The 27090-nt window shown below is 42.2% G+C and overlaps 2 protein-coding genes across 4 annotated transcripts; both read left to right on the forward strand.

Annotated features, from left to right (window-relative positions):
• Positions 1-9800, forward strand: LOC115027519 (zinc finger FYVE domain-containing protein 1-like). Its single transcript, XM_029460889.1, has 11 exons — positions 1-1443; positions 1529-2033; positions 2860-3074; positions 3371-3477; positions 3580-3688; positions 3805-3902; positions 4277-4394; positions 4526-4696; positions 4919-5099; positions 5168-5281; positions 7356-9800. Exons 1-11 carry the CDS (start codon positions 934-936, stop codon positions 7586-7588), a joined length of 2361 nt encoding a protein of 786 aa, XP_029316749.1. The 5' UTR covers positions 1-933; the 3' UTR covers positions 7589-9800.
• Positions 9801-10015: 215 nt separating this feature from the next.
• On the forward strand, positions 10016-27090 carry LOC115027747 (zinc finger protein DPF3-like). 3 transcript variants are annotated; one of them, XM_029461230.1, is made up of 12 exons: positions 10016-10131; positions 16677-16837; positions 17543-17650; positions 20141-20268; positions 20933-21028; positions 21311-21371; positions 22017-22058; positions 22600-22740; positions 23671-23784; positions 23901-24703; positions 25133-25717; positions 26780-27090. In XM_029461230.1, exons 1-10 carry the CDS (start codon positions 10100-10102, stop codon positions 24059-24061), a joined length of 1044 nt encoding a protein of 347 aa, XP_029317090.1. In that variant the 5' UTR covers positions 10016-10099; the 3' UTR covers positions 24062-24703; positions 25133-25717; positions 26780-27090. The 3 variants fall into 3 exon arrangements, with proteins under 3 accessions (XP_029317090.1, XP_029317089.1, XP_029317092.1); XM_029461229.1 differs by having other exon boundaries at positions 25133-27090; XM_029461232.1 differs by lacking the exon at positions 22017-22058 and having other exon boundaries at positions 25133-27090.

Raw genomic sequence — 27090 nt, forward strand, 5'->3', positions numbered from 1 at the left:
AATCTGCCAGGGAGGGGGCTGAAGAACAAAACAATGACACTGCTCGGAAGGATTCAAATACAGTAACACTTTTTTAAAGACTTTTAAAACGGAATAGCACAGATTTTCCTCCCGTTTTAAAGTAAAAGAGTCCGCTGATATCCGAGCTTTTGACATCGACTGGTTGTTGTTTTGTTGATATGTTGTTACAGCTCAGTTGACAGACTAGAGGCTAGCTGCTTGTTTGGACGGCTACAGACTGCTGTAGCTTGCTGTCCCGCTAATTACAGCTTTTCTTTGGAAAAAGTTGAAAGTGTCCGTCGAAACCAACTAGCTGTAAGCTAAGTAACGTTAACATTATTGCTGCTTAGGTGCCAAATTATCTACCGAGTTTGTCAGCGAGCTATTGAGAGTCAGTTTGCTAGCTAGCCTGTTGTTAGCATTAACATTTGCACATTCATCCTTTCAGGGAGAGTTCATTGTCTCGGTCGGTACTGGCCACTTGTACATGTGTTTGTATTATTTTAGAGCTCTATTCGCCAACCTTGGATATAATTTATGTAATGCTGCAAATGCTAACTTTGGTTCATGAACAAGCTAAGTATTAATGTTAAAAACATATCAAGTGTAACTCAAAGAGACGGCTGTTTCTGCTTCATTGCCTCACTGTTAATAGCACTAAATTACATTAATAAAACAGTCGTAAGTGTTTGAAATTCATGCTGCCAAAACAAGTTTGATATATTATATTGTTGTGTGAGAGTTAGTTGTTACAGTCAGTGGATCACCAGCCCTAATGCCATGCAGCTATTTTAAGTTGATTTAGTCACTGTATTTTGTAATTTCCGTTGTCAGTATTTCCACATTTTTCAGTAACTGCTATTGGAAATAGCTGGTTGTCAAAGCTGTTCCAATAAGCACTGCTTTGTATTAAAATTTAGCTTGCAAGAAACGATGAGCGGGCATGGCTCATCTTCAGAAAAGGGAGTTAATACTAGCCTAATATGTCAAGATAGTTATGCCTGTGGTGGCTCTGAGGAGGCTGCATTTGAGTGTCATGAATGCAAAAGCTTGCAGTGTGTTCGTTGTGAGCTCGAGCTCCACAGTCAGGAGCGTCTGAAGAACCATGAGCGCGTTCCGATAGGACCCGGGCATGTCCCTTACTGTGACAACTGTAAAGGAGGCAATGGAGACAGTGGGAAACGCCATAGATCTGTCGTCCGCTGCCAGAACTGCAAAGTTAACTTGTGCCAAGACTGCCAGAAACGCACCCACAGTGGAGGCAACAAGAAGAAACACCAGCTCACACCTTATCCTCCACCACCCAAACCTGCCGAGGTCAACTTTGTCCAGATATTGGCCCCGCCCGTTGTCCAAATAGCCGATGACACTAAATCTCAGAGAGCAAAACTCCTGGAGAAGATTTCCAGTTTTCTCTTGGTGGATGAGAATGAGGAAATGAAGGTGAGTTGTGCACACTTGAATAGAAACAGAATCAAAACCTAAACAAACAAACACATTTTTAATTCTAACTCTTGTTTCTCCAAAGATAAAAGATGAATCTTCATTTGTAAAGAGCCTGAGCTGTAACCCTGACCAGCTGCTGAAGGTGGTGTCCATCTTTGGCAACACAGGAGAGGGCAAATCTCACACCCTGAATCACGCTTTCTTCACGGGCAGAGAAGTGTTCAAAACTTCTCCCGCTCAAGAGTCCTGCACGGTGGGTGTGTGGGCGGCTTTTGACCCCTTCCGTAAAGTAGTAGTCATCGACACAGAGGGGCTGCTTGGGAACAGTTCCAAACAGGGCCAGAGAACCAGACTCTTGCTCAAGGTGCTCGCCATCTCCGACCTCATTATCTACCGCACTCATGCTGACCGTCTCCACGATGACCTCTTCAAGTTCCTCGGGGATGCCTCGGATGCTTACTTGAAGCATTTCACCAAGGAACTGAAGGCCACAACGGCCCGCTGTGGCCTGGATGTCCCTCTGTCCACCTTGGGCCCTGCGGTGGTCATCTTTCATGAAACAGTCCACACTAAGCTGCTTGGCTCAGGTAACATATGTCAACACTTCTGCTGCTCCCAAATCCCACGAGTAATGGGTGGAGTGTCATTCCTTTATCTGTTATACATTTATTAGACAGGTCAAAGCTTTAAGATGAATTTGACTGGAAAACATCCCGTAACACAATACATAGTGACTTTATCACCATGAATGTAAGTCTGCACCAGAGTAAGGGATGAGAGGCGATGCCTTTAAAGTCAACTAAGAATCAGGCTCTGCAGATAATTACAGGTTTAGCACATTTTTTTCCACAGCCTACGTTTATATCACTGGTGGTAGCAATCTGCTCTCCAACCTTTTGTGAAATGTGGAAACACTACTTTTTAGACTAAAAGAAAACTGAATCCTAAGTAGTGAAGTAAAAAATGTCACATATTTATCGCTATTTTTAGTCCAGTTGCGACAACTCATACTTGACATTAGTAATTCACTACAATTTAAATGTTGTCACTGACAATGAGGGATAAATAACACATTCAAAATATGTAGTCCTTTAAGTGTAAAGTGCATGGGATTTGTAGTAAATAGGCTAAAATATGAAGGAGCACTGGTATGAGCCTTCAAGACAGCAACTGTAATGTAAATGAGTGAACTACATGTTTTTTTAAATATATTTATTACGTGTGTGTTTCTTTGGACTGATGCTGCAACATAAGTTGACACTTTAATACTCACATAACTTTTCTGTCCTATCATGATGGGTACGATGAAACAGTATTTTAAGAATTGTGTTGTATCTGATGCAGGTGCTAATGGATATCTACAGAACATTCAGATTACACTGTGGTAACGGCTCCATCTTTGTCTTGTTTTAGATAAGTCATCTGACTCAGTAGATCGGCTGCTGTTGGAGCGCTTCAAGAAGCTTTCCCGTTTCCCAGAGGCCTTCAGCTCAGTCCAGTACTGGGGCACGCAGACTCTCACCCCCCCGACTGACTTTAGTGGCCTGCAGAATAAGCTGGAGCAGCTCCTGGACAACAACGCCACCCGCTCCCCACGCACACCCATGGTTATCTTCAAAGCCCTGCAGGTAGTTATATAGTTGGAATATTAGCCAGCTTCCTGCCTGCTTCACACTGGCTGGTTGTTGTTGTAAAGCCTGCAGTGAACTAAATTGAGGTGCAATTTGCTGTTAAACTGGTTCCTGGATTCAGATTTAAGATGTTTTTAAATCAACACACCTCAAGTTTTAAGCTCGTAAGTGTCACGTTACTGTTTGTAAAATGCATCTATTCTGTTTCTATGCAATATCACTGTCTGAGGAGGAGAAACACTTTGTTTCGTCTTGATCAAGCTCATTTCTGCTGGTCCTTGATTCCCCCGCAGGCATTGAGTGAGCGCTTTAATGGGGAAATTGCAGGTGAGCTTGTTGCCCACAGCTGCTTCTTTCCTGATGAGTACTTCACCTGCTCCCTCATGTGCCTCAGCTGTGGGTCAGTACCTTCCTCCCTTTAAAAAAAGAAATGATAATCTCTTCTTCAATCTCTTGATTTTCAGATTGTTAAACTTTCTGCCCCTTTTTACTTTTAACCCAGATCTGGCTGCAAGAACAGCATGAACCACTTAGGAGAAGGAGTGTGCCACGAGGCAAAGCATCGCTGTCGTTATTCTCTTCAGTATGATAATCGTATTTACACCTGTAAGGTAGGTACAGTCGCTCACCTATATCCCTTGGATAGAACTAATCGTCTCTTTACCGATTACTGCGTCTTGTTCCATGACTGATGAGTATAACGTCATTGTGTGGTGCATTTCTTTAGGCTTGCTATGAAGGGGGAAAAGAAGTGATTGTTATCCCTAAGACCTCAGCCTCCTCAGACTCTCCATGGTTGGGCCTCGCCAAATACGCCTGGTCTGGGTGAGTAGCAGCTGAAAGACCTGCAGGGTCATGTGTAACAAGGCTTGGGTTAGGTTTATGATACTGTTTACAGAGCTTCATTTTAGCACTGGTCTGACCTAAACTCTAATATGTCTTTAAATGTCCTGTTTTGTCAGTCCAAGGCTCAAATATATTCAGTTTAATATGCGATAAAACAGAGAGAAGCAGGAAATCTCTCTGAAAACAGCATTTTGATGATTAATCAATGATTAAAATAGTTGGCGATTATTTTTCTGTCGATCGACTGATAGATATTATAAACATTATCTTACCTGTCCCAAGTAAAACCTCAGATATTTAACCTTTATGTTTGCACAGAGACTTGTACATTTAAGTGTCTGCTGCATCTTTAGGTACGTTATTGAATGTCCCCACTGTGGAGTGATCTATCGGAGCCGTCAATTCTGGTATGGGAACCAGGACCCTGTGGATACGGTTGTCCGCACTGAGATCCAGCATGTATGGCCAGGGGTAAGAGAAACAAGCTATTTAATTAAATGATCTGATGTAGATTATATTTCCTTAATTGTCTGTAATCATACAGACCTAGAATAACGGGTAGAGATAAACCATTTATCTACTTTTATAAATCCTTTTTGCAGTCTGATGGCTTTTTAAAGGACAACAGCAATGCAGCGCAGCGTCTCTTGGATGGAGTCAACCTAGTGGCCCAGTCTGTGTCAGAGCTCAGTGTCAAGCCTGCCAAGGCCGTCACCTCTTGGCTGACAGATCAGATCGCTCCAGCCTACTGGAAACCCAACTCCCTCATCTTGGTGAGTGACACACACAGCCCCACCCTCTGCCGCCCACCACCAACAGCCAAGTCAACACTTTTGTGTCCAGAGCTACGTTTACTGTCTGTGGCGCTCTGTGCCTATTACACAATATATGTTTGCGGGTCATAAGATAACACTTAGACACAGATTGAGTCCTCTTCCCCTCTGGCTCTTGGTCAATAACAGCTTCTGTTGTTGTTGTTTTTTCTCTCCTACAAGGTGTGCCATAAGTGTCACACAGTCTTCCAGGACAACGACACAAAGCATCACTGCCGTGCCTGCGGGGAGGGCTTCTGTGACTGCTGCTCAGCCAAAGCTGCACCCGTCCCTGAGAGAGGCTGGGGTCTTGCCCCTGTCAGAGTGTGTGACGTCTGCTTCGAGCAGAGGGCTTCATACGCAGGTACGTACACTCTTTCTGTGTGTTATGCAGCCGTGTAGCATTTGTGTGAGAGATATTTTCTTATGCAGAGATGCTTGAGGCGGAGCTCGAGGAGGAAGAAGGTGGAACCCTCGCCAGGAAGGTTGGAGAAGCAGTCACCAACACCATCGGGGTTGTGGTCACTGCTATTGACATCCCACTTGGTGAGTGTAAACAGGACTGTTATGTAACTGGAACAAACCACCCAGTAAAATGTGGGTGAATGGATACAATGCCCTCTGGTGGCAGAGGCGTAACATGCTTATTTACAGTAAGAAAGACAAGCGGTGACGTCTTGTTTCTAGTTCGAACTCTCAAAGAAGTTATGCAGGAGTCTGAGCAGCAAAGCCTCCCTTATAAGGACTATGGGGTGTCGTAATGGCCTACTTGTAATAGGGCCTGTACAATTACCTAAAGCTCACAGTCCAAACCGGAGCAATTGATTCCCAACCTGCTTAGTGTGTTCTACTGCTTAAACTTCCTGTATTATTGAAGAGTCTCAGATAAGTGACTCAAATGATATGTTTTATCAAGCAGAAGTTCAAATACTGAATTGGCATTTGTCTCACTTGTTATTCTTTTCAATAAAAAAAACGTTTATGGACTACAAATTTAAAATCCTCCCACACGCGTTCGCTACAGAACCTAAAACTGCTTTTGACAATCTCCTCAGGACATGTCATTGGCAGTGCTTTCATGTAGAAGTGCTCTGCTACCTAATGTTTAACGGCTAGTGTTTAGTCTTAGTGCTAAGGTGAGATGGATGAGCAGTTTCCCTGTTTATTCATTTCATTTTATGAGACTTCCTGCTCTAAACTCACCAACGCTGTATTCTTGTTGAGTTAATAATATAACTCCTTTTGAGGTTTCTTTTCATGACATAGTGTACATGAAGATTTCTCATAGACACTCAGCACTTTGTCTGGTCCAGTGTTTCTGAGAAGAATGTTTTTTATAACAGCCAATATGACATGTTTCTGTCAAGATTATCCAAAATGTGTTTTGGATTGAGAAAACGGGCTCTGCTGCATGGGAGGAGATTGCAAAGAATTGGCAAGAATAAATGCTGCACTCACTCAAATACACGCCAGTAATCATGTTCCTTATGTTCCTTATTTTCCCTTCATGTTGTTGTTTCACGCACATCTCAAACATACCGTATTTGGAAAATCTTTGTGATTATTAATGTATATTAGGCTGCCTACTGTAGACCTCTATTGGTAAAGGGCATAGATGAATATGCGTTTGATAACCTGATATCCTGCTGATATCCATCACCACCCCAAAAAAAACTCAGAGCCAGGTCTTCTCCAAACTAAACAAAATACTTTTTTTTTTGCCAAATCCAAATCTTCTATCCATGTTTCCATGGATACCCCAACCAAGACGGCTAAGGACTGGAAGTAGTGACGATAAATTAGCATGAATAGAGCTTCAGTAAAGTAATGGTAACTGAACAGTCAACAGTCTAGTATTTTAATTAGAGTAAAGCCTCTAAATTAAAGGAATAGCTCAACATTTTGCGGAGAGGGGGGGGGGGGGGGGGGGGGGTGCTGGACTAGTTCTTGGCCGGGAGCAGTTGCCAGGCAACCAGTGGAGGTTCTAGAAAGTTATTGCTCCATGCCAAGAAAATGTCCGGGACATAACCCCCCCTGTAAACCCAGAACTTGCCACTGTTACACTTCAGTTTCTGTATAGATAAACAAACACGATATAACCTGTTCATTTGTGATCTTCGGAGCTAGAAGGAGTTACCGTTTGGACAGAGAGAAGAACAACCTGATAACTTCCGCAGTATATCGGGTTGTCCATCTATGTAACCAGTATTACCAGTAAATATAGTGTAGGTCTGCGTTCAACAAGTATTTTCTGCGTAACGTAAAGAACACTGGACCATCCTTCATGAAAGAAAAGGAGATGATGCCGTCCCACAATTCCTTGCAGCAGCAACTTTTAAATCGATGGCAGATGTCAATAACATCTGCTGTTGCATAATAACTTCGACGAGTTTAAGTGCAGTTTTCCTTGAACTCAACAGACATAACGGTGCTATAGATCTTCTCAGCAAGAAAGCAAATAAGCATATTTCCCAAAAGGTCGAGCAGTTCCTTTTTAAATCTCACTAATATAAAGTTACTACCAGGTGTTTTGCAAATGTAAAAGTGTTACTCTATACTATAAGTGATAGATCCTTCTGTACTGTATGTGTGTGTATTTATGTTGCGTGTGATCCTGCAGGCCTTGTGAAAGATGCGGCCCGTCCTGCCTACTGGGTGCCTGACCAGGACATCCTGTCCTGCCACAACTGCCAGCGCGACTTCACCGCCAAGCTGTCCAAGCACCACTGCCGCGCCTGTGGCCAAGGAGTGTGTGACGACTGCTCCCCGGAGCGCCGGCCGGTTCCATCGCGGGGCTGGGACCACCCCGTGCGCGTGTGTGCCAGCTGCAACCAGAAACCCGGAGAACTTTAACAGGGACGGCCTTCCTTCCTCAGAGCACCAGAGAGAACCACTCACTCAGTCAGCTCGCAGTCTGTCACTGCTTTACCTCTGTTAATCCAATGGTTCTGTCTTGTGTATGTGGAAAGGAAGTGTTTAGGTGCATATATATATATATATATATATATATATATATATATATATATATATATATGACATTTAGCATTAAGAGTTCCTGTGGCCTTTGTAGAACAGCCAGAACATGTTAGTTACTTGACTGAGTGTGAAATCTTCATTTCCACACTGATTATTCACAGAGTGAATATTTTGATTCTTACACAAGTCCCTAATTTTACGTTAAATAAGGCTGTTGAGCTATTTTTCTACTATCAGAAAATATTACAAAAAAATATATCATTTAAAGGATATTAGTTAGTTGAGAACCCTGTGGGGTTGGTGTGATTTAGTCTTCAGCAGTTCTTATTATTGAGCATAAGTTTCTCTGATGTCGCACGTGTAATGTAAGGAGATATGTTATGTCTGTGCAGGTATAACTGCAGGTTTCATTGCATGCTGTATTGCAACATTTTACTTTTTGCACTAAGCCTTTTTCAGCTGTTATAGGCTGTTGCTTACCATGGCCAAGATCCAGATATCCAGATGATCAAGTAGTCCCAAACCGAGCTGAAATCTACCACAGTATGTCTAGATTGTGGATATCTGGTGTGCCAAAAATCATTCAGGTCACTGTGTCCGCGCTGGTACAATGTTTATATTTTATCATGTAATTTGTGGTTGTATGAAGACATATAACTATGTTAGAGGAGTGTACATTTGGAACGTTGAAAATTATTTATGTATTGAAGATAAAAAACAAAAAAACAAAACGTATTATCGCTCTCACACGCATGACAGGCTGAGAGGTTCATGGCCTTTTTACTTGTTCAGAGGACGGTCTCTGAATAAACCTCACTATCTTTTTTTCCCAAGTGGCAATTTAGCGAATCCAAGGCGTAAAAATGTTTCTATGTCATGTTCACATTTGTTTCCTTGACACCTTGATTTTAATTTTTTTTTTTTTATATTTACATTTGTCTGCTTGTGTGGATATTGTTTTTGCAGAACTGAAGAATATCCAAATTTGTCTTTAAACCAGTTTTACTCTTGCGTCTCCGTAGGCACAGACTGACGGGAGAAGGACTCCTGACGACACACTTTAGTTCTGTTTTAACTCGTTATTATACATCCGTTATTGATATCTTCTATTTGATTTTTTCTGTTTTTTCTTTGCATTAGTTACTGTATGAATATTTATGAACTTTGTAGCAACTGTATGCGTACTACTCTTTCTCCCTATATTGTTTTTGTCTATTTTTTTTGTCTTTAAGCATTACACAGAAGAAATGATGCTTGGATGTGGCAATGGTGCGATATTGACCATATTTAGTGACTGAGAGCTTTACGTCTGGATGTCATACAAAGCACAAGGTGATGCCTTTTTAACACATTTGCTTGTACTTTGTTGTTTAAAATGGAAAAAAAAGGGTCTTTGTTGATTGTAAGCTTTGTAGATAAAGTGAATTCTTCCTTTGCTCCTAACGTGGAACTTTTTGGTTCTGATGTCTGATGAGAAAATGTGTCTGTCTTGTCTGAAAATAGATTAATCTGTCTGAATGTTGCATCACACACACACACACACACACCCTCTGAGATGCTAATATTGCACAAAATAGAATAGGAAATACATCATGTCTGATTACGTGTATTGGAGTTCATTCCCATGCAAATGTGTGCAGTCTGTTGCTTCAGATGTCCTCTGCATTTTGTGATGTCCAGTTTTTTCAATTAGGTCGGGTGCTATCAACACTTCTCACCTACACACTACAAGCAGGCATAATTAAAACCTTTAAAACTGTTGGAAACTAATTGAAGCGATGAAATGTTTGGATATTAAACTGGTGGAAGATTTGCATAAGATTAAAGTTGTAGCAGCTCCCATCTGTCAAAAACAAAATTTGGAATTGCCTCTATGTCTTTAGTGTGTGTTTAAATCTCAATGTGTCAAACCACTTACTGTACTGTATGTGGGAGGAATAGATCGTGTGCACGCCTGTGTATTTATGAGCCCTGCTTCCACTCCTCTCCATCACTGCAGCTTCAGATAAAGTGAAGGAAAATTATTTGCTGGGTGCTTATTGATGATGATAAATGATTTATAAATATTTCAATAAATAATTAAACACAAGCTTCCATGTTGGTATTCTGTGCCACTTGCACTGTATGGTGTCAGTACGCCATGAGGGAATTTCACTTAATATGTATCCAAGCTCTCTTTAAAAGTGCTGTTGTTCAGTTGTGTACAATATAAATACAAGGGAAAACCCTTTAAAATATTTCTGACAGTTTACCCCCATAAAGCCACGCCCCATCCGCGTCTGCTGCAAATGTATTGGTCCACGATTTCACCCCGTGCTCTGATTGGTCAATTCCCGTAGGTTTCCCTCAGAACTGCAAGACGCCAATATTGCGTTACATTGTAGCAAAATGGCGGCTGTCATTCAGAATCCACTAAAAGCGTAAGTAATTTAGACATTTAGGAAATTGTAAATAATTACTTTGTTGCCAACTTGTATATTTAAACAGTCTGTTCGTGCATGTGTTTTCCAGCCGTGTGCATATGACGGAATAAGCTGTCCAAATTCATTTTTGTGTACTTCTTGCATGGCAAAGTAGCCTCGTATAGTTATTTTATTACACAAGGTTTTAACATTTAGTCTTAAACATGTGCGTTAGGCTGCCTGACATTTTGACTGCACTATAGAAGCTTTTCCTCCGTATGGCTATGCATTCAACCCAAGAGAGTGTCGTCTTTCCTGGGCTATACATTTATTTGAAAACTGTCGACAACGTGCCTTTGCGCTGCACCGAATGATTAAAAGCCGATTTTCTTCGTGCTCGGTTGGGCATAGCAGGGGAATATCGTCTGACATTCCGAAAGTCGTTTATACTTTGTGTGGATTGTCGACATGTCAACTTTGGCTCCTCAGAGCGCAGACGTGGTCAGGACCCGGTAAAGCAAGGGAGGAGGCATTTTGTATTTGCATGCTTGCTGGCGAAATCGACAAAAGTGACAGCAATTTCAGTCCGCCGTTGGAAATGGCTTATCACTCTGTGCCCGAATAGCCTGAGCTATGGTCGTTTTTATCCCCCAACTTCAAAGAAATGCTCCACCTTTTTCCTCCATTTCCCCTTTGTTCTTTTGTATTGTTTCACTGGTGTAGATATTACTGTAAGTTAAGACACAATTAGCCTCCTGCTTCTTGTCATTTTTTTATATTTAAACTAATAATTTCGCATTTGTTGACACGCGCATTCAGCATTGTTGACGTGACTAAAGCATTCAGCCTGTATTGATGCGTTATCATCATCATCACGGCTCTTTGGGACTGTGGAGGTAGAGCAGGCACTCCGCTGTGCCTTTAAGTGGAGGAGTGCTGGAGATTAGCTTGGTCCAGGATCCTGGGCCCATCTGTCAGAGAGATGCTCCGACAGAGAGGAAGTGTTGGGCACAAGCAGGAGAACCATCTGCTGCTCCGTAGAAGTACCCTGGCACCTCCGTGTACTGTAAGCAAAAAGGAGTGGACCACACGCCACCCACATTGTTGCCATTGTTATTATGGCATTGTTACTACACCTAGGGGAAGGATGCAGAATTATCTTTTGGATACCTGATTGTCCACTTCAAACTATTTATTTCCATTGGTACATTATAATTTAATGGGACTGAATAGAGAGGAAATTAATCCTGTCAACATGGCCTTTAGTTAGGCAACCTCCAACCTGCACACTCATTGCATTATGCTCTGAATGGTGGCTAAATGTAAAATGTCTGAATCTGTATTTTTTCACATTAGTTAACTGCACTTTACATGCAATGCCTTGCTTCACAGTTTCACCGGGAATTGCCCGATACAATCACAGCCTTCTTCTGTTTGCACCTGAACAGCTCAGTGAAGCACATGATGTCAAAGTGCTCAACGTATAATACTTCCTTGTAGCTCCTTCAATTCTCTCATCACATATCTCTGTTGTTGTTTTCTTCATAAAAGCAGGATTATTATTTGAAAGTACATTTCCATTATTACCCTCTTGGACTATTTCCCTCTCTTGTGTCCCAACAACGAGCTCCCGCGTGCGTCTACTGTCAAGCTGCTGTTTCCTCTCGGAGACGCTTTAGCATTCTGATGTGGAATGTCTCCTTGCTATAAACTGTGTTTAATGAAGTGTTTCAATGTGCTATAATTAGCACAGGTCTCAGGTTTCTGACTTCATTTCACACGTTCGTCAGATTATAATTAGTCACACTTGACACTAATTGGATGTCACTCCTGTGGACTGGTTTGACCTCCTTTTTGTATTAGGATGATTCACTTTAGGGAAATGAAACGCCGGTTTGACTTTGTTGTAGAGATGTGGCGGATGGAGCTGTGGTGTGCAAGCCTGTGCACGCCTGTGTGAGGTCTGTCCCTCCTATTAGCATGGGAGGACAGTAATCTCCAGAATCTGATGATTAAAATGGAGTCTGGAATATTTGATTAATAAAGAAGCTCATAAAGCTTCTCATTAATTTTTTAGCCACAGCTGGAGTTGGGCACATCTTCCAGCCACAGCTCTGCTGACATTACATCAGCGAGATCCTTCCCTTCATTGGTGTTGAGTAGGCTTTGAGTGAGTCAGGACTGCTGTTTATTGGCACTGCAGTGTGGAGGTGTATGGTCTGGTTTTACTCCTGCCTTCACCTAGACTGTGTTGTTCTGATTGGTGTAATCAGTGGCTGTTGTCAGGATGCAGTCACTCTGTAGGCCCTCCTCCTCCTCCTCCTCCTCCTCCTCCTCCTCCTCCTCCTCCTCCTCCTCCCCCTCTCTTGTTATGTGGTAGCTCTAGCTTCCTGTGAAGAAGCAGTGCACCTGCACATTTGAGAAACCCTCTTGAACAGAGCTAAAGAACAGAAGTTGTGTTTGTAGATCATATTGTTATTCTTTCACGTCAGTCAGATCTCTAAAGGACCATTTGGAAGTCGACACCAGAGTTTTTGTCATGACTGTCATGATCGCTTTGTTTCTGTGAGCTGCTCTCCCTGCAAAAGTTTGTCGTCAGATATGCAAATGAGTGTTGACACATGCTCACATTACGGACACAGTCGTGTGACATGGCGAACCGTTGACAGGAACACGCTGATAGCGGAGGCCCCACTGGCCACAAGATTTGCTTTTGTTCCTCGCCCTCATGCACACACACTCACCTTCTCTACCCAACTGGAAGATATTAAGGATGTGTAGCACATACCTCTGAGGCACCTTTTTAAGCCCTGAACTGCACATGTGTTCTACTTCAGTTTGACTCCACACAATTTTGCCACCTTTAGACAGTGCTAGACTTTAAAGGATAATTATGGTTTATTAAAGACTGGGTCTTATATTTGTAGTTTCATTTCTATCCGTTTTGGTGGAACTGGATTCACAAAGCTAATTGTTGACCTCAGGAGAGCACAAGGAAAACCCAACACAAATGTTCTATAGTGTTAGTAATGAGCTGACACTAGTCAACAGATGATCTAAACCAGTGGTTCCCAACCTAGGGGTACATGTAGGGTATTGATAAGAGGAAGGCAGACACATATATATTTCTGCTGCACAATGTTCTGCTGATTGTTTGTCTGACTTTTGTCATCTTTGCCTTTTTCTTTAAAATGACTGGATCTCTTTTACTACTTGTTGATTCTAATATAAATATACATATGCAACAGTGATGAGGGTTTGCAGGTGGGCATTGTTTGGTTTTAAAGTGGAAACATATTTTTTCAACTCCCCCCCCCTCCCTCAGTGTTTCCAAGTGGTTTTATTGTTGGCGCTGCTGTTGCAAGGACTGTTTTCCTCAGAGCTACCAACAACACAGGACACACTGCATTTGTTTCCAAACAACTGCGCAACTGAGATGGTGATAACACTTTTACTCTCTGTTGATTTTCATATGAAGAAGAAGAAGAAGAAGAAGAAGAAGAAGAAGAAGAAGAAGATCGGTCTAGTTGTTCAAATATTGTTAGCAACATGGCTAACGTTACCGCAAAAAAATCTGTAAAAATCCCAAAGAACTAGAAACCCAGATCTCAGTGCTATAACTAATGCAGACTAAAACACATGGTAGTATTAATAACTATGCAGGATTTGTTACTTACTAATCTAGCTTCTAATGTTTTTTATCACTCTCCCTCTTGGCCTTTATCGCCTCCTTTGTCAGCGGGGCTCTTTTGTCGTATGTGTGTCTAGGGCTTTTATTGTGAAAGAGAGATCTCGACCCGGTGGCAGGCAGAATTGCATGCTGACAGCTAGACTTATAGGGAACCGATCTAAATACCAATGATGTAATTATTCTACAGCCTTTACATTGTACTATCAGTATTTACTTCATAATGATAAGTTAAAGCAAAAATGTTATCTCATGCCACTTTAAGGGGTCAAAAAGGTTGGGAACCATTAATATAAAGCACTTTAGTTGGGGGTGAAAATGGAAGTGAGTGCACTTGAAGTGATAATCTTTCTTTGTACAGGAAACTGTGCGCACATCTGTGGCAAGTACGGTAGTTCAAAGTGAACCAGGAAGCTGGTCTGTAAACCGTGATGGATATTTACAACCAACAGTTTGAGTAATAACTCTGTGCCTTTTTTTTCTTTTCTTTTCCAAGTAAGGGGTGTTTTAAAATCTGTATGATTGTCGGGATGCGTGTTTCTTTTTTACTCATCAAACTCCTTTTTAGTGATGTTAAAAAATATTCATAAACCCTTCAAACCCTTCAAAGGACAGTGGAAAATAAGAAACATGTGCCTCAAAACAGACAAGGTGTGTGTGTGTGTGTGTGTGTGTGTGTGTGTGTGTGTGTGTGTGTGTGTGTGTGTGTGTGTGTGTGTGTGTGTGTGTGTGTGTGTGTGTGTGTGTGTGTGTGTGTGTGTGTGTGTGTGTGTGTGTGTGTGTGAGAGAGAGAGGAGAGAGACACCTTCTGTGTCATTGGAGGTGTGGGTCTCGTCACTCATTACAAGTGTCAGAAAGATCTCTCGCCCAAGCCAGTGCACCTGCTGCTTGGGGGAACGGGGCTCTGATGGAGAGCGTGTCTACGCAGAGACAGCCAGCACCCACCAGAACACTTTCTGCACTTATTTGTTCTCCCACACTCGTCTCCTCAGAGCCCTCCCTGCATGTTTCACTTGAGATGATCAGCATCCTATCTTGGTTTGTTCAATTTGAGTAATCTCAGGAGTTTCTTGGCAGTCCACGTTGTGTGAGCCCATTGAGCGTGCTCTCGCAGGTGAAGCAAACTGATTAGTTTGATTTACTGCTGGTAACGCCCACATACGGTATAGATCTGAGATTTATACATGCATTATTACACAGCTGTGTGTTATTATTTTTTACGAGCTAAATACTTACCTCTAATGAAATCCTAGCAAGCTACTTGTGAAGATGTCAACGTCTGAACTTGTGTGTTCAGCTTTGCGCCCAATCTGTTTTGAGTATATCCCTGTGTGATTCCTCTTGTAAAAATTCCTGCTTCTTAAAGGGTGAGAAGGTGCCAGTAGATTTCGGGAAATTGGTGTTTTGCATGCACTAAGAAACACTGTATGACATCTTTACAAGGCAGAGAGTAGTTGTGCTATGATCATTAACTACAACACAGCCACTATCTCTGTGTGATTGTTACACGGGGAAGTAAAAACAAAGTCCCATAGTTATTGGTCATGATCTGCATATTAGCTTTAACCTCCTTTTCTCACGGTCTTGATGTTTTTATTTTTCTCTTTCCATCATCTTTCTCTATCTCACACCTTTCCACCCATCCCTGCCCTCGCTCTGTACCTGTGACTGTTTACTCTTCTAAGTCACACTGACACGAAGCCCTCTCTTTCCCAGAAGCCTCACACACTGTGGCTTCTTTGTCTGAACCGCAGAGCGGTGGGCTTTGTGCGGGACAGCATTCCTAACACGGCTGTTTATCTGCTGGACGTTGTCTCATCAAGGGTTAGGGGTAAAGACGGAGAGAGGGAGGGAGCGCAGGATCCGGGAGACGCTGACAAATCAGGCTCCCACCTCTAGTTTAACATTCCAGGCTCGACTCGCAGCCCACAGCTCATTAGTTTCACTTCAAAATGGCCGTCTTCCTAACGTTGTAATTGAGAACACGTGGAGGAACTTTATTACGCGGAAGTGGAGATATTCATACTCGGAGAACCAGTAGCTCTAATTTGCCATGTTGCCCCTGTGATATAACGGCAGCCTGTGGAAATCACATACAAAGTACCTTGCCATGAGTTCAGAGTCGCAGCATTTACCCCCATCTTTGATATAGTCAAATTAGAACCTGCCCTTGTGCTAGGCACTCTGCTGAGATTAATTAAGTAGGCTAATTACCATACCAGGCGTGTGGCAGCGATTGAGGTCTTGAATGTGAAATATCCTCCCCCATTTCACTCTGAATATTAACATTGAAACCCTGAGGGACTGCCAAAATCTCAGTGGCACTAAGAAAAGTGGAACTAAAGTGTGAGTCTTAGCTGCTTGCCGATCGGTGGAGTAACTTCATATCCGAGCCCAGATTCTATGATGTTGTACAATGTAACTCAGCTTATCTAAAATCAGATCAGACAAAGCGCCCACAGAGGTAATATGTTTAACCTCAGGAGCGGGAGCAGTGTTGTCACTGGGTTGCATTGTTTTTTCTTTTCCACAAATTCTTCCCCATGGCAAGCTGGAAGAGCAGAGAGAAGCTCAGCTGTCAGTTTGAGACTTACATTGAACAGCGCTGATTAGAAGTTTAAGCAGACGTTAACGGCATTATTTGGGTTGAGGAGAGTTTCTAAGGGATACAAATCTCGTAGCTGCCTCAGCTCACTGATTTTATTATCTGCAGCCAGCAAAGCAACAGGCTATTATCAAGTTATTCATACATGATAAAAAGTCTCATCATGTCAGAGATTCTGCAAATGTGATCACATTATGGTCGTTCTTCAAACCAGCTGCCATTTCAGTCCAGTGTCACTGACCTCTGCTGATAACGTTACCCTCCCCGCAGGTTGGGCGACCAGTTCTACAAGGACGCCATCGAGCAGTGCCGCAGCTACAATGCTCGCCTGTGTGCTGAACGCAGCGTCCGCCTGCCATTCCTGGACTCACAAACTGGCGTGGCCCAGAACAACTGCTACATCTGGATGGAACGACACCATCGCAGCCCCGGTGCGTAAACACACACACACGCACACACACACACACACACACACACACACACACACACACACACACACACACACACACACACACACACACACACACACACGCACACGCTCACAGATAATGTTTTAGTGAGAGTGTTTTTGGTCCATTAAGCTTGCTTAAATGATGTCTGCGTCTACATTCTCTAAAGCTATTAACTAGGGTTGCAAATAAGTATTTTCATTATTTATTCATCTGTTTATTGCTTTTTTTTCTTAATCGGTCCATCATTTGGTTAATAAAATGTCAGAAAATAGTGGAAAATGCCCGTCACAATTTTAACATAGCCCAAGGTGACATCTTCAATCCATCCATTTTGTTCAACCAACAGTCCAAACCCAAAAATATATTCAGTCCGAAATAATATAAAACAAAGAAATATGTCAATAAACTTCATTTTGAAGCTACTTGGCCATTTGAGCAAGCCTCAGTAATGCCTGATAAATTAAATTACAATTGTGTTAATCTCTCAACACAGATATCTCTAACAAAACAACAATATAATCAGGTTGACAATGTGAAGATCTTCAAGTCTTGTAACCATCATATCATTCATATCTGTAAAGTGTAACGAGGTGTTTCTACATCGCAAAGATCCAGTTTCCAACTTTCTATTATCAATGTGTTTCAGCTGGCACTGTTGACATGTTTATAACTGTTACTGTACAGGGGTCGCAGCCGGGCAGATGTACACATACCCCGCCCGCTGCTGGAGAAAGAAGAGACGGCTGCACAACGCCACTGATCCACGCCTGGGCATCTACGGTCTCAAGCTCGGTAAGATCCTGCAGCCTCTTCTCCACAAAGCACCTGCCCGTCGCTTTCTGCTCCCCCCCCTTAGTTTCTCCTCCCGCTCAGCCGTCTGCCCTCCCCGTCTCCCACCCACCTCCACCTCCTCCTTCAGCTCATGTGATTACTGGTGATGATCTGGAATAATCTGGCTAAAAGCATATCACTCTGTCTCAGCGCACTGAGCAGAACGGGCTGCCAGTCATTTTTCAGGGAATGAAATGTGGCTGTGTTCACCCCGGCTGGTAAACTTGTTTTGTGAGAAGTAGAACATATAATTAGATTTACCACTGCTGGGAGCTGCGAGATGGAGTTTGGCCACTGCAGACACTATTTAATAAATGTTATGGAATGAAGTTTGGCCTTCTCTGGTTGCCACTTGAAACCGCTCACGCAACACATTCACCCTCTCCTCTATATTCTCCCTCCTATTTTCTCCTTTCTGATAGTTTTTTGTCCCTTTTTTTTACTCTTGACAACTCTTTCATCTCTCCCTGTAGTCTGTCATGCAGTCTCTGTGTGTTTTTGTAGCCAGTGAGCTCAAGTTACTAGGCCCATTCTGTGCCCAAGGCTTGCATACCCACTGGGATGTTAAACTATCCAGAGGAATGAACAGCACAAAGGAGAGAATCTCACACAGAAACATTACATCTTTCAAGTAGATTCTATAAAACTTCTATTTCCATTTAATTTCTGCATTGCATGGTGGAAAGATAGAGTGAATGTTTGGCAAGTAGTGAAAGTAAGAGGGAGCAGGCCTAGAAAGAGAAAGCAAGATGGAGAGATGGTATATGAACCAAGCCTTTGTTTCCCTGAACACATCCCACTGTAGCCTATTGTTTTCCACTGAGCTTTCACTGGCTAAGGCCCCAACATCACCACCCTGCTGTCCTTTCTCTTCTCCAGCAACAGTGGATTGTATGTGCTGTCTGCCAGTGCTCAGCCGAGGGGAAACGTAGCCTGATTTAACCTGGCGTCTCTTATACGCAGCACGATGTGTGCAGCTGGCCAGAGGTGGCCAGCACAGGGCAGCAGCCAGAGACTGTCTCGCTGCCTAGGCAGGCTGTCTAACTGATGGTGTGCTAGAGATGGGGGCTGCATGCAGAATCAGCTCCCTGCTGCAGGCTGCTGCCTGCTCTATTTTTAGCCCCCCAGCTCCCATGGGTTGGGAGGGAGGGAGGGGGGGGTCTGTCTCGTCGCGGAGAGTTGAAAGTCAACGTGTGTAGACACAATGGTGAGGGGCTGCCGCCGCATGGTGAAGCACCCATTGTCGAGGAGCGTGTTGTACCTCCTATAGCTGCCTCTTACCGATGCAGTCTTCTGTCGCCTCAGCACTTCAGGTTCAATATTCTGCAAAAGTCTTTCTAGTGGGCGCAGTGGTAAGATGAAGGGCTGATAGAAAGCTGGAGTAAGGGGTTTTGAAGTGTGTCCTCTTTTCAAACACCCGCAAAGCAACTGGATGATCATGAAGCCGTCTGTGGAGAAGAGATTGTGTAAATAAAATCTTTTGTTTGCTCTGCTCTGTCTGCTCAACCTGCTTGCCTCCTACACTGTTTGTTTGGATCCTCGGCTGTACTGTAGGAGGAGATATCTGCATGTGTTCAGGTTAAAGCGAGGAGCCACTTCACTACATTGTACCTCAGACATTCCTGTGGACAAAGCCTCGTGTCTGCAGAGTGTGGCATCATTGAGAGCTCTTCAATGACGATGCATTCTCTGTGAGAATATAGTGCTGTGATAATAGTTGTGATGACACACTCTGAAGCAGGCAAAAAAAAGATACAGCCACTATAACAAACAACGGCTACAGCAATTTGCCACATGCTTTTATTAGGTCTAGTGAGAGTGGAAAAGAAGAGACATAATGGAAATATGCTGATGGAACGCTGCTCACACAGGTCAGAGACTGTAGCTCAGCTGCTTCTTGCAGTTCTTGATGGTGAGGAAGGGTGAGAAACAACACATGCTGGCAACATACAGACTCCACTGCTTCATTATATACCTGTGGAGTGTTATGCCTCTGTGACAGCTGAGCATTATGTGTTTGGGTTGCCCACACGTACGTACATCTATCTGTCCCATTCTCGTGAACGCGATATCTCACGAATGCCTTTAGGGAAATTCTTCAAATCTGGCACGAATGTCCACTTAGACTCGAGGATGAACTGATTAGTATTTGGTGGTCACTGGGACGTCCCTAAACAGGTTTTTATTCAATTATTCATATGCTATGACAATTTTGCACAAATATCTAATAGGACAAATTGATGGAGTGATGACATTTTGGGACAGACATGGATGTAATCTGCAACTTCACTGGTTGGCGAAGGCAAACGACTGCGAGGAGCGTGCAGTGTTAGTGGTCTAGTTTTTCACTTGATGCGAACAACCCAGTAGACATGTGTTTGCATGCCCTTGAAGTATAAACACAGTATTATGATGATTCATCATATGTTGCCTGCTTTTGCCTTTGTTCAGATGGCGGCCTCATGTCCAAGGACACCTTGCCCGCCCAGAGCACCACGCTGGAGGCTCTGCTACGAGGAGAGGGTCTAGAGAAGAGGAACAACTCTAAGAACGACGAGGACAGCCTGCTGGAGATCCAGGTGAGATACACTTAGCCAAACGGTTAAAGTGTAAATGTTCAGCGACATTACTCAAGTGATTGGGGGGCCTGGCACTGAGAGTGAAGAGTTGCACCCCAACTAGTTGTCAAGGCAACTTGCCCAGTTTTTCCAGCTGACCTGCTGGGCTTGTTAGCTGACTGCTGTCTCACTGCGAGGCGCTTTAGACAAGTAGACAGCTTCAACTTTGAATTCCCATTTAATTATTTTTATATATGGAAGTAATAATAATAAGCAATCTTTGCATAATTATTTTATGAAAAATGTGAACCTTTTTTATATTTAAATTCAGGAGCTATGTTGGTGCACAACATCTCTGATCTCTGAGCGTCAAAAGCGGTCATATCTGGTAATCACAGGAAGGACAGAGAGCACGCTCAGAGCGTGATGGCTCATCCGTCCTCTCCAGACAAACAACGGTACCAAACAAATGACTGCAATAAAGGAATAGTCTCCGGTCCTCTAACTACCCGTTTGATTTGTGAGCATTTTACTATTTGTCAAACACGCAGATTGTGTTGAACTGAAGAAAAAGGAAGAAATCTCTCCTGTCTGTTGTTGCTGCTTAGTGGGTGTTTTTTTCAGCAAGCTAGTGCTTTAATCAAGGCTGAGTATGGCAACGCTTTTTTCTTTCTCTCTGTCTCAGAGGGTCCTGGAGGCAGACGCAGCAGAAGACGCTTTTAATGATGATGACGACTACGAGGTGGACACTCCCAAGAAAAGACATCGGGGCAAAGGAAGAGTAAGTGCCCACATTACACAGGCTGTCTTGTGCTCACGTTTACTGCAGGTTGCACAGTAGCATGGCTCCGCTGGAGCTTTAAGAAGAATTGTATCAGCAGACGCATACAGCAAACATTAGCTTGATCGTTGCGTCAGAAGTTATATTCTACACCTGAATCACATTTGTTTTGCATATGTGCTGCATTATACACACATGTGGTGCTGTGGCTAATACGCATGTTGGAGGGCTGTGGACATACATTTTATTGCAGATGGTGACAATCTTGTTGTTTTTCCTCAGGGTCGGGGTTCAGGCCGCAAAAAGGCAGATATGGATGACGACAAGCCATATGTCTGTGACAGTACGTAGAGATGAATTCTGAAACATGACGTCTGTGCTAGTGTAATATCTTTACAATATGATAGTTTCTGTATAATCTGCTGATTTCTCAGCCGTGTATTGAGCCTTTTTTTGTATCGCAATAGTCTTAGTTCGATATATATTGTATCACAACTTCACTTTGTACAATGTTTGTGTTCATTTCATTTCCCTTTTTATTTGATCTCAAAGGTTTTTTGTCTATATTCTAAAAAAAAAGTGTAAAACCACAAGATCTTTATTTTAGCGTATTTGCTCATTTTTGCTGTTTAGAAAAGGCACAGAGTCCGACGTGTCCATTTCTGACTCATACGCTTCATACTCTCTATGTATAGAATAGCCACAGATCAAGAGGTTTTCCATAAACTATATATACTGTCATATACTGTCAGGGCCTCTGTTGTCAGAGTTGACCCATTATAACTCACCAACTCAGTTTGAGATTGAATCACAGGATGAGGCTAGGGGAATGAGTGTCACTGTAGTCTCAAGTATATTCCTGTACATACAAGTTGTATGTGGAAACTCTAGGTTGGGGGTGGGGGGGGGTATTAGATGTTGTGACTACTTGAAAGACGCTTACTCATGCTGTTTTTTCTTTCCCTCTTTTTTTGCTTTCTGTCTTCAGACAGATACAAACAAAAGCAGAACTCAAAATCTTCGTCCTCAGGTACTTGTTTTTGACAGTATTTTGGTCAGGATATTTGTTTTGATAGATTGTTGAGTGGTAGTATCTGAAGTGCTGTGATTATTGATTCAGCCCGTATATTATCTTACTTTTCTCAAGCTGAAAAGTGCCCCTGGGACTGTGAGACTGTGAGACTGAGACATGGTTATTATGTCGTCTGTGTTTGTGTTTTATTTAGTGACTATTGTAATCAGATCCTTGTGCTTACTTTCCCCCCTTTTTGGACTCAGAAGTAGAATAGTTACCATCATTAAACAACATGAACCTTGCTCTGCCCTTTATTTCTTTCTTGCACAATGAAACTGTGCATGAGGATATTTTTAGTGACTTTAGTTCAGTGCTACAAGCTCTCCAGACACTTGGTGGGTGTTTGACTCTTTGCTTTCTGAAGGTCTCATTACAATCAAAGCATTTTGAAACCTTTTATTCTAAATACTAATCCTGCATTTAGAAATGTTGTGTTGCCAAAGTTATTTTTAGATGCTAAATTGTTGTAGGACTGAACATCTGTCCTCTGTTGCAGTCTGTGCGAAGCGCTACAGGAACCGCACAGGACTAAGTTACCACTACACCCATTCCCACCTGGCAGAGGAGGGCAGAGCCGGCGAGAGAAGCTCGGTGGCGTCTAAATCCCCCGCTGCACAACAGACTGATCGACACAAACGTAAGGAGTCAAACCGCTGCACCTGTTATATATATATATATATATATATTACAATGTTTGGTTTCACTTCCCAACCCTTCACTCACCATTACATACTATATGTATGTCTGTGTGTCCCATTAGATCCACTCCAAGGCTGTGCTGACTTGTTTGTATTGAAACAAATGTCATGTGCTAAAAGTTGGAACAGAATGCTTTGTCATGTTTTAAGTCAGACTTATTCTTTGATTAGATTTTGTTTTTAAAATAATACTTTTATTTTTTAAAGATTTTTGAGGTGGCATTTTGTCTTTTAATTGATATGTCATAAGAGAAATAAAAAAAAGTATTACATGTCCACATAATCAAGAACGAGCACAAACCAGAAGAAAAGTCCAAATAAAAAACATCTTGCATTCAAATTTAGAAAAAGAATGAAAATACAAATCTACATCTACACAAATGATGCTTAAATGTTTATATTAAAGGTCCAATAAAGTAATATCTAAAGTATAATCCACTGTGTGGCAGGTGCTCCGATGAATTTGATTTCAACATTTTGAACGGCTGATGGGATTAAAACACTGATTGAATATCTGTGTTAAATGAAAATGTTGTTTGCACAAATATATTGTTATATTGAGCAAAGTAAAGAAAAAAATACTTCGGAGAGCCTTTCCTGATTTTTAGTTTTTTTTTTATCACCTTTGGAATTGTTTCACATTGATTTTATACACTAACTTGTTTAATCTGTTTTCTTTTGATTTATGACTTGTCTTGCTCTATAATTAATAATAATAATAATAATAATAATAATTATTATTATTGTTGTTGTTGTTGTTGTTGTTGTTATTATTATTATTATTATTATTATTATTATTATTATTATTATTATTATTATTATTATTATTATTATTATCAAAACCTAAACTTTTTTAAATGTCCTTGCAGGTCCAAAGGGTCCAGGTGGGAACAGCATTCCCAACAACTACTGTAATAAATGCCAGGGCTCGATCAAGAAAACGGGTAAATCTGGGTCTCCCTACTCAACCTGCCAATGCAAAAGTGAGTACCCCAAAGTATGCTGGGAAGAAATGGATGCTCTTGCCTCATGATGGTGCTCTCGCTTGTTATCCATCACCTGTGCACTGACTGTGTTCCTCTGCTGTCCTGTGTGCCAGCTGTCCGGGGAAAAGAGAAGGAAGATGGGACTTTCACTGGAGCAGAGGAGCTGTTCGGCACCACCTCGGAGAGCGACACCTCCACCTTTCACGGCTTTGAGGACGACGACCTGGAAGAGCCCGCCACAAACAGCAACGGGATATCCAAACGACACAGATAGAGAGATCCTTTTAGATTTCAAGAGACATTTTTTTTATATGGATTAACCTCTGGCAAAAATCTGCTGCTTCTTTTTCAATGTTTTTTGTTTGCAGAAAGCACAAAGTGATTATTTCAGGACAGAAATGCAAGTGGTATTTTATCTACTGAACATTGTTGAATAATTTATGAACACCTTTTTTTATATATAAATATATATATTAACTTACAAGGCTATGAACAACTGTCAGTGTTTCTTGACAAATGACTTGGTCTCCATGCAAAACAGAAGATGTAGTGTTTGTTTTTGTTTTTTGTTTTTTTTCTCGCGTCACTGGAGCAGAAGGAGCATACACGTTATGAACAAAAAAAGAACACTGGAGAAATTTCAACGGTTGAAAAATGTAAAGGCATAAATGATACAGTACGTTTGGGAAATGACTGAATATCATTGCAGACCCGTACTTGAGCTACTGAGTGTTTTTAAATCAGTAGTCGTGTGTGACGATGAAGGTCTCTGCTTCTGCTCTAACTCTGGATTAAACTTGTATGACAATGAAGGAACCAATGAAAGGACTGCCACAGGCCACTGGAAATGTTTGCAGATGAAGAAGCCTTTAAATAAAGTCTTTACAGATATAGAGAACTTTAAAAAAAATGAAGGGTAAGCAACAGGCTTTTTATTTTCTTTCTTGTTTCAAAATATAAGTAATTCTGCAGATGCATTAATGTATTTAAACATTTATTTACGCTGTTTGGACAGTCGAGACTGATTCCGTGTGATTTAACAAGATGGATTCAATTTGTCCAGTATTGGTTTATTATCAAATACCTGCAAAACTAATGAAATTCCCATCAGACTCAGCTGTACTTTGGGTTTAGTGCTAATAAGCTAATGTTAGCTCGCTAACATGCTAAACCAAGATGGTGAACATGGTCAAAATGATGCCTATTAAACATCAGCATGCTAACATTGTGAGCCTGTTAGCATGCTGGTGTTAGCACTTAGCTCAAAGTACCTCTGTGCTGCTAGTAGAGTTGTTCAGACGTATTAAGTGTGAGTCTAACCCATATTGTCTGTTCTATACTGTAGGAGCACTCAGCACATTGGCGTGTGGCCCAGAGGTGGGGGTGACCAGTGAAGAAAAGGATTTAACTCTGGAAAAACTAATGAGCCTTCGTGTCCCTTCTGATTTGGGCCTAAAATAACTGACTGAAACGGATGAACGGACATCCACCACTTCTTAAGGCTTAATTGAAGCAACTGCTCCCTTGACGATATGTATCGATCCCTTCTGAACATTTGAAATGTGAGTAGATCCGGCTTCATTTCATCCTTTTTCTGCACTGCTGGAGCTCCACTGAGCTATGGGAACACTAAAGGCCAGGCCTTTGGACTGTTTGTGCCCAACGGGTGCATTTGGGGCCCAGCCTGCCCACTCCTGCTCTGTGACTGTGTGTCTGCCGTGTGATCCGATGTGACACTAAGACGTCATTATCCTCATCACTGTGCCAGCCTGCCGCTCTGCATTGGAAACCAGCTCTGACAGCCATGACCCTCCAACCTGATTGGACCAGTGACCCCCTGACCCCCAGCCATTGACATGGTGCTCAAATCCACCACTATTACATGCAGACCTCTGGACTACTGTATTAATACCCTGACATGGACGCAAAGGTTTTTATCTTTCTGTCCCTCGGTATGTTTCTGCTCTCTGTTTCCTGCGCCTCTCAAATCTCATTCTGACTCAGTAATTTAGCTCATATTTTTATTTGCATCTTTTCTCTGTTGTATAATATTTCTATGTTTTGAACTCTTTAAAGTTTGATTAGTATGACTTCTGGGGTTTGTTCAGACTGTATTGATACCTCTGTCTTGATCAGGTGCACACAAGCCACAACTACTCAGGCATCTTTCATTTCCTCTGCAGTTGATTGTTCAGCCACTCAGCCCTGATTCATGTGATTGTATTCAGTTGGCAATGAGGGACAATAACGCCACACAAAGGATCCCACTATGATCAACAGGCAGGATGCTGCAGTATCATGCTATAGGACAACATCGCAATAACGAGCTTCAACTTTGTGTGGTCTCTGCTGATTTTACCTGGTGTCACACTCGCCATGCAAAACCTCTCCGCTTTCCGTTTGACATCTACAGTCTCTGCAGATTGGGACAGCAGTGAGAATCATTACTCGGATGCATTTGAAAAAAGATATTGTCACTAGAGAGACTTAACTCTGCTCAGATCCTAGTGAGAAGTGAAAACTGTAAATCCAAGCTATGTGACATTTCGTTGAGTGCTTTAGAGAGCCTCATTGCTTTATGACATTTAGAAGGTGCTTGCAGTACTGTATCAAAAAGCCTTTTAGGTCCCTAGGTTGCACAAACTGTGTCCTTCCAAGTGATTATTCAGTACCGCTGCTTTGTGACAATAGCCGCTCTGTTTTTGAAGCTAACCATTAATCCTATGTGTCTGGTGTGACTTGCGTAAGTGCTCGTGCATTTAAACCATCTTTCTCCACCTCCCTCAGGGACCCTCCACACAACAGTGTATCTCTTCTGGACAAAGAAAGGATCTGACATTATCTTGTCTTCTCTTGTATCAGTTATGTGGTGTTTCCACAGTTAAAATGGGTCATTGTGTATCTTATCTTATCTTCCAAAGTCATGCCAGTAAGTGAAAGCATGTGTTCATCAATCATAATCTGCTTAATGTTACCTTCCGTGTATGAACAGGCCTCGTGTGGTGCAGTTCTGAACAAAAGGAGAAGCTCCTAAATGCAAAAGTCAGTGATGTCCGCTTGGAACTACGTGTCACCAACCATTGAATAGCCTGTATACCTCGTCAAAGACACAGCAATAGGCCCTGGTACTCTCTTGTCAAAGCCTGTGTGGAGAGGGAGGATCGGGGTGGGAACGGAGCCAAGAGGAGATGAAATGGACATGACTGGGCGTTTGTTTCATCTTCAGCTGTAAATACAAGTCGAAATGGAGAGAATGAAGAAGTCTTTGTTTGTTAAACTATTTTTATTGTTCTGAAAAAATAA

Source organism: Cottoperca gobio, chromosome 22, assembly GCF_900634415.1.
Source record: "Cottoperca gobio chromosome 22, fCotGob3.1, whole genome shotgun sequence".
Taxonomy (NCBI): Eukaryota; Metazoa; Chordata; class Actinopteri; order Perciformes; family Bovichtidae; genus Cottoperca; species Cottoperca gobio.